The 7,634-nt window shown below is 40.5% G+C and overlaps 1 protein-coding gene across 1 annotated transcript in view; it reads left to right on the top strand.

The window, feature by feature from the left end:
* The first annotated feature begins 2,207 nt into the window (after positions 1–2,207).
* The window catches only part of golga7bb (golgin A7 family, member Bb), a 14,928-nt gene continuing 9,501 nt past the window's right edge, over positions 2,208–7,634 (top strand). Inside the window, exon 1 of the mRNA XM_023405765.2 lies at positions 2,208–2,321. Within this exon, the coding sequence (XP_023261533.1) occupies positions 2,310–2,321 (12 nt within the window). The 5' untranslated portion in view covers positions 2,208–2,309. The remainder of the gene's footprint in view (positions 2,322–7,634) is intronic.

Raw genomic sequence — 7,634 nt, 5'->3', positions numbered from 1 at the left:
CACAAATATATCTTCTTATGGATATGATATCAAAGCTTCAAATAAAACACTGGAAAAGAATGAGATACTGGACCATTTTTACTGTTTTTGGAAGGCACTGACCAAACAAGTTGTTTAATGACAGGGGCATCCGATCAGAAACACCAATTCATATTGGTGTCTTTGGAAGGAAATGCTTTTTTTGTAGGACCTTTTTTTCTTTTTTTTCTTTTTTTTTTTGCCACACTGCTGGTAAGAATCTCGGCTAACTGTTTAGCATCCATACAGAAGTCTTGTTTTCTGGTATCTAATGAGCATCATATCACTGCTAGAAATATCTAGTATCATTGTGTTGAGTTCCACTTCCCACACATTATGCACATACAGTATAGTATAATGAACACTAACAATGAGTTATAGTCCCTCCGCCTAATAGATTCCTTAGGCTAGGGTTTATGTGATGTGTAGAGTGTGTATGTGTGACTGAAAGCCTTGAGGAGAAAATACACTAAAGGATGCTGAATGGGGAAATCACACACTCACACGGATTCATATGCATAGAAAAACATGTGAATGTGAATTTAAATGTATGCAGCCCAAAGGAATCTGTGCCAGTGTGTGATTAGATACGCATCTTTTCAAGCAATCTGGAGCAAGCAGCAGGATCCTGGCAAATAATATTAGTTCTGCATAATTTTCATTTTGTTTAAGCTCCTCCATCTTATTTTTATATTCTGTTTCCATTCATAAGAGCTGGATGCTGTTGTGTCCTTGTGAATATGTTTGTGTGTGTTTGCATGGCTGTGTCTGCATTTGAGTGTCTCCACCTAACCTGGGATCTAAGCATACCTCAGTGGAATGTGTAGTGTAGTGTAGTGACACGAGAAAGTGACTAATTTCAGCACGTCATGACTCGTGATTTCACACAAGAAAAAAAACAAAAATGTTTTTTACCAAAAATAGCCTCATCAAAGTGCTGTCACTCAGTATCTTTCATCTAAGTGCTTTTTATCTAATCAAAAACATTTTCCTTTCCCTGGGGTGTGACAAGAACACAAAAACATGAGCTTTTATCTGGCTGCCACATTTATAGTCATATTTTTGAATTTTAAATAAATCTAGTAAAAAATTCAAACCTTGACCTGTCCATGGATTGGAAGAATTTGCTATTCTTGAAAGGAAAAAAAGTGGCAATATAGTACATCCAAGTGGGCTCTTATAAATGTTTAATATGAGCACTTTCTACTGGTCCATTAAACATATGGGCTACAGTATGAGTCACTGGGTCATGACCGCTTTGCACCAGAACCAACCTGCTTCAAAAGGACAGCAGTGTCAGCGACAGTAAGCATCTACTATAACTATATAGAGCATTGCCTAAATATGAGAACAGGCTTAAATTAGAATAAACCAGAGCCTCTCTGCATGCTGGCAGGAACAAGGGATTCCCAATAAATCCAATTCAGTTCAATTCAATTTTATTCATATAACACCAAATCATAACATATAGGCTACATTATCTTAAGGCACTTTACAAAGTACAAAGTAAGTAATTCAGTGTAAAATCCCCTTGGAGGTTCCCTTTGTCACTCACTGGTGACTTAATAATGATCTAACCTTAAGGGTATCAGTGCTACACTACTGTAATAGCAATATAGAGTTTGGCTTTGACAATACTCTTACAAAAGTTATAAAGGCACTGATAAAGTGCCTGGGAGCTCAAAATGTATATATACTTTACAGACATTGTGTACATGAACAGAACATTTGATTATTTCTATGTCTGTTTAGACATAAGCTTAAAAAAAACTGGTATTCATCTCTTGCATTTTAGTGAAGAAATGGAGTTGTTGTTGTTGTTGCTGTTGTTGTTGTTGTTGTTGTTGTTGTTGCTGTTGTGCTTGGTCCGGAATGGTTGTAAATGGAACCGGAAACCAAGGCACTTTATTTGAATTATTGATAATCAATAAAAATTTTAATAGCCCACAAAAAAGAGGGGCACAAAAAAGAAACCGCAACCTACATAAACCTTGGATAGTTACCGTGGAAATAACTCATTTGCGTTCTGAAAGTCTGCCCTTGAGGACTGACTGGGAGAGCAAATTATTCTCGGTTTATGCATTATTAGAAATTCACATGTAATTAGCATACCCCCTCACCATCCCGCGGTAACCCTGGCAGGCGCGAGCGCAGTCACGCACTCGCACCCACGTGCACGCGCGCTCGTGTGTCCAGTCACTCCTGTGCCAAGCTCTACAGTCGCGTTGTCCCACACATCACGAGCAAACGGTTTTCAGCACGGGACAGATCCTACACCCTCTTACTGCAATATGGCGACAGAGGTAAGAAATCCGGCTCTTTCGCTGCCTTTTCTTTTAGTATTTTTATGAACAAAACCCGAAAAAACGACTCTGTTCCTACCATTTGTTTTTTTTGTTTTTTTTTCCAAGAAGTGCAGGATGAGAAATGCGGTCTTATGGACTGGATGTCTTTGCTTGTTGTGCTTCCGATTTCTGTGGCTTATCGTGGTTCGGGTGAATGTCGCCTTGATTCAGTCAAATCAGCCGACAGGACCAGACTTATTATTATGAATTTGAGAGTCATGTAACGCTCACGCGAGAAAACATCTTTCATCCTGGGGCTTCAATTTCACTTATTCCATCACTATGGGCTCTGTGATTGTGGACAGATATCTTCACTGGGAGAACTGCAGTTTTTTCCCTCTGTTTTTTTTACCATGAATACATAGTTTTTTCATGTAATGTCAGATATAAGAAGCAGAAACCAATGTCACCAGAGACTATACTGTAGAGCCTATCCAGTATCCAAGAGACTAGTGAGTGATGATGATGATGATGATGATGATGATGGTGGTGATGGAGCAGTCAGGACCATGGACAGGGACAGTCTCTCTCTGTCTTTCCTTCTGACACACTTTTAAATTAGCTTGACAAGGCTTTGTCCTTGCATTTTGTGAGCCACATATTGAATCAGCTTTGCACACCCAGCTCCCTGGTGTCACACTCCCCTCATCCCTGTAATAAATGTAGTTAACATGATTGGCAACTCGAACCAGCACTAAATGGAAGATGTGGAGAACCCATGACAGAAATTGTATTATTCTATTAATGTCCACATTGTACAACTAGTTTTTCTCCAAACAGCATCAACAGCACTTGCAGTTGTATTTTTAGCCCCAGTGATGCCTGGTGGCTCTCAGGCCAGCAGCTTCCTCTCACCCCCTTTGTGTCCTTGGTGATGTCACCACAACGTTGAAGACAAAGCTGCCTTAGTTATCATAACAATGATCTCACTAGAGGAGACAACTCTTACTTTGGTGCAACTCTGGGACACTCATGCATGCAATATGTGCCTGCATATAAGTTTATATGTGTGTGTTCATAGGTGTCTGGGCGCTAGTTGTACCTGAAAGCGTTCAATTTACGAGTGAGTGACGCTGTGATTCGTGTGTAATGATGCTGCAGGTAAAGGTGCAGTGGACATTGCTGAGCAGGATTCATGATGATGTTTTGCAAGACATTGGTAGAGTGGCCTTGATTCCCTCTGTTGGTCTGCAAGTATCCCTGTCCAAGCCCCATTAATTACATGTGCACGCATACACATGCATGCACAGAAAACACAACATGCACGTGCACGCAAACACATACATCGTGTGAAACTGGGACAGACTTCGTGTCCAAGGCCCATCAATTATCCATGGCATATTTAATGTGAACAGGCTGCTGCAGTTTGTAACCATCAGTGATTGGAGTCTGATGAGAAGCATACTTTATTTTCTATCCATGCTTTTACCCATCTCTCTCTCACTCACTCACTCACTCACTCTCTCTCTCTCTCTCTCTCTCTCTCTCTTTCTCTCTCTCTCTCTCATTCATTTGATATTAGAGCTCATTCTATGACATTTACTGTATTCCAAGTTAGCAAATGACCACATCAAGTGACTGAGGAACAGTCAGCTCATGGTGCAGACTGTTTGTGCTGCATGGACGGTCTCTGGAACCATTAAGTCCACTTCTGCCAGATCCTCTTCTCAGTCTGTAGGCTATCCCTGGCTCGAGTCTCACCCTGTTGAGGAATAATGTGTCGAAGCACAGTAATCATCTCAGAGGCTGGCAGTCACTCAGCTCTGTACTGAAACAATGTTCCACCTTCTCCCAAAAAAGATTTCCTCTTCCAGCTTTGGTCCCACAGTCACTGATCTTCCACCTAGATGTCATGGAAATTAGACTGTTTTGTCAACACTGTCTAAACGTCAATGATTTATAGACCTCTGGCTAGCCCAACTTGGCAGTAAACATGAAAAATTTTGCTCCCAGTGGCAAGAAACCAGTTATATTCAGAAGGGATGAAAAGAGAGAGCTGACAGTAAGAAAAATGTTGAAAGAGCTACGAGACGAGAATGAAACGTTGAAGTCTGAGTGCATTTACTGTGCTAGCTGTAATTGTGTGTGTGTGTGTGTGTGTGTACGCCCTTTGCAATGCGTGCCCACTGGCAGCACTCACCCATGCTGTCGCTGTGTGTTCCTTGAGTCAGAGTGACTAAACGAGGAAACATGTCATGGCAATGAGAATCACACAGACCCACAGATCCAAGCTGGAGGAAATAGATAGGCCGAGGGTATCAGAGTAGGGATAAAAGGGAACGACAAAGAAAATACTTTTTATTTTTTAAATGGTCATTCTTTTCATTGTAGCAACATCCTTGGTCATGAGAGGTCATTGATGCATTATGTGTATTCTTTTACTTTTGGTTTAAAATGCTGTAGAGTAGTTTGGTTCCTTGCGTTTTATTTGTCTACCCAGACAGTGGCTATTTCCGGTCATGAAATGTGAAATGCATAATTTTTTTATGCTCCAGTGGAATTTCCCTAGGAAAATCCTTCATGATAAAACTTTTGAACGGACTGCGTAGGTTGAACCCATACTATGCCATATTAATTGGTAGCAAAAGATCTATGTGGTTTTACAGTTTAAGAAATCTACAGTTAGAATTAGATTTATGTGTTTAATGTCCTGGCTGTGTGGTGCATTTGTTTTTATCATTCATTTGCTTGGTGCAGTCTTTTTTTATGAGCCTCTTAGCTGGTGATAAGTCTTCCTTATGTAACTTATTTTCAGTTTGTTTATTTAGTTTCTGCGTTTAGTCAATATGCAAACAAATCTAAGCTTAACTAAAAGTAATAGATGTGTGGGTGGAAGGAGAAGTCAGACAGTGCAGCGCGACGCGGAGACTCTTAATAGAGTCCTGTGTGATCAGCGTGACACTTTAACATTGCTGTCTGCTTGTGTACTATATTTAGACAAAGGAATAGACTGTATTTGAACCCTGATCTCCCACGCAGGAAAGTAAACATCAGCACTCTGCCAACAGCAAACATTTGTCTTCAAGGCTTAAATGGACACAGACAAGGCCACTCAGCCAGTAACACCAACACCACGTGACTTAAGAAATATTTTATGAAGTCATCTACTATCAAAGCAGGGCTTTAGAGGACTCAGAGGACTTGGCCAGTTCTAAGTAAATTGTGAGGGGGCTACAAGCTTCCAGGGTGAGGTTGGAGAAAGGGGTTGCCGCTGCTAAGAAGTAATCAACTGATGTAGGAATGTAAAACAAGACAGTTCTCTCCTCCCCCTGGCAATTCATAAGCAAGAAACAATGCCCTAGCATTATTAAACTAGTCCTGGTCAATATGTAAATGTAATGTGTCTGCCGATCAGAATATGGCATGATGATACAGCATACACCATTTTTTATCAAGTTTAGGGAAAATAATACACTCATGCAAACACAAACCAAAACAGTGGAGACTAAATGAAAAGGTTTTTGGCACTCTGGGAAAGCAGGAACCCTTTGAGGAGCAAAGGCTAAAACAGCTCGGCAAAGGTTCTTTTCATATTTTCCCATTTACATTGTAACACATGACACATTGATAGCAAAATCTGACGTGCCTCAAATTGATATCGTACAGACCTGACACAGGTTACGCAACCCTTGTTGGCACGAAATCTCCTTAACACAGAAAGGTTAAAAAGGGGGAAACTTGTTAAACTTTTCAAATAATGGAGCCGGGTGTTACAATACAGCACCTTAGAGTCAGATAAAAGTTTTGACCTTTAACCATGACATCCACATTAGGCCCAAACAGATTTACAGTCTAAATGGACTGTTCACTGTTGACCTCAGACTGAGAGAGTGTGTGCTGGCCTTTTCCACACTGCCTCCTTTGCTCAGCTGCAAGGTACATGTAGAGATGTAAGGCAGAGATCAGTAGTTCAACAGCAAGGCACAATACACCACAACGTCCCACTGGCCTGAATCAGTCCTGTCTCCTCGAAATTACATTCATATACCACTAAACTGGAAATGTAATGGATTATGTTCAGAGATGTTTTTTTCTTTTTAGTTGTCGTTTTTTGTTTTCCTGAACGAATGAAGTGCTGCATTTATTAACAGCAGTCGAGTCACCAGGAGGTGGTTGGGATGGATGGTGGATGTAAAAAGTGCATGACAATCACACCAGAGACCAGGTTCACATCAATAGCACTGTCTGTGGTAACTGCGAAAAGTTGTTGTGAACTTGTTCTGTATTAAACAAGACCACAATCTTTCCATAACCTAAACCAAGTTCCCTGGGTGTCCAACCGTAACAATAAAACACTTTAATAATGCTGTAGTCACTACAAGTGGATATTTTACAGCAGGATCTGATATTTAGGCAGAAAACTAACATATCAACATATTTGCAACTTGCCAAGCACATAAATTAACAGCATATCCTCGTGAATGAGATGATGCAATTAAATTGGAGTTTTATGGGTTACCTGAATGCAGTGCATGTGACAGTGGAAGATAAGCTGATGAGTTTCACTCAGATGGAACCTCTGTCAACTAAAACAGCTCTGATGTTCTCTACATGTACTTCGGTCTTGGGCAGGGTTTTGTTATTCATGCTAATATTTGTTTGAAATAAACAAGTTTAACCTACTCAAGTAAAACTTATATACCATGTACAGTACACACACACACACACACACACACACGCACACACACACACACACTCTCACAATTGCACACAAAAAATCTGCATAATCCTGTTGGCCAACTGATTGTAACTTGAATAAATGATGCTCAATCGTGTGCTGATAATTGCTTCTATTAATAGAGTGACTTGTTGTTCATCACGATGGCCCGAAGATAGCGCAGGGAGGGGGAGGATGGTGTTAGAGAGACAGAGAAGGCGAAAAGGAGGATATTAAAAGCTCTGGCAGACAGAAAGATCTAGTGGCTGTGAGATGATTTTGGCTGTTAGCAGACATAAATAGCAGCTTGGATGTTATTCTTGGTTGTGAATGATATACCCTATATAGAGATGAAAGGCTGGCACTGTGCTATGTCTGCTTACATGGAAATGAATCCCTTGGGTTCATACATGCAGGTAACCTCATAAACAGAGACTCAGGCTGCTTTCAGTAATGACAACACTGCACCAGCAAGCCAAACTTTGACTATGAAATCCAGAGAATAAAATTTGGATGTCAACAAAAAAGGCAACAACTGAACAAATGCTGAACATATTTTGTGCCTCATTCTTGGTCTCTCACTCTCTTTTCTCACCCGGTTTATGTTCACCCCC

The sequence above is a fragment of the Seriola lalandi genome, unplaced genomic scaffold (genome assembly GCF_002814215.2).
Source record: "Seriola lalandi dorsalis isolate HSWRI2012SDOR001 ecotype SW California unplaced genomic scaffold, Sedor1 jcf7180002054285, whole genome shotgun sequence".
Taxonomy (NCBI): domain Eukaryota; kingdom Metazoa; phylum Chordata; class Actinopteri; order Carangiformes; family Carangidae; genus Seriola; species Seriola lalandi.
The sequence above is the reverse complement of the archived record's forward strand: the minus strand, read 5'-3'. Positions and strand labels throughout refer to the sequence as shown.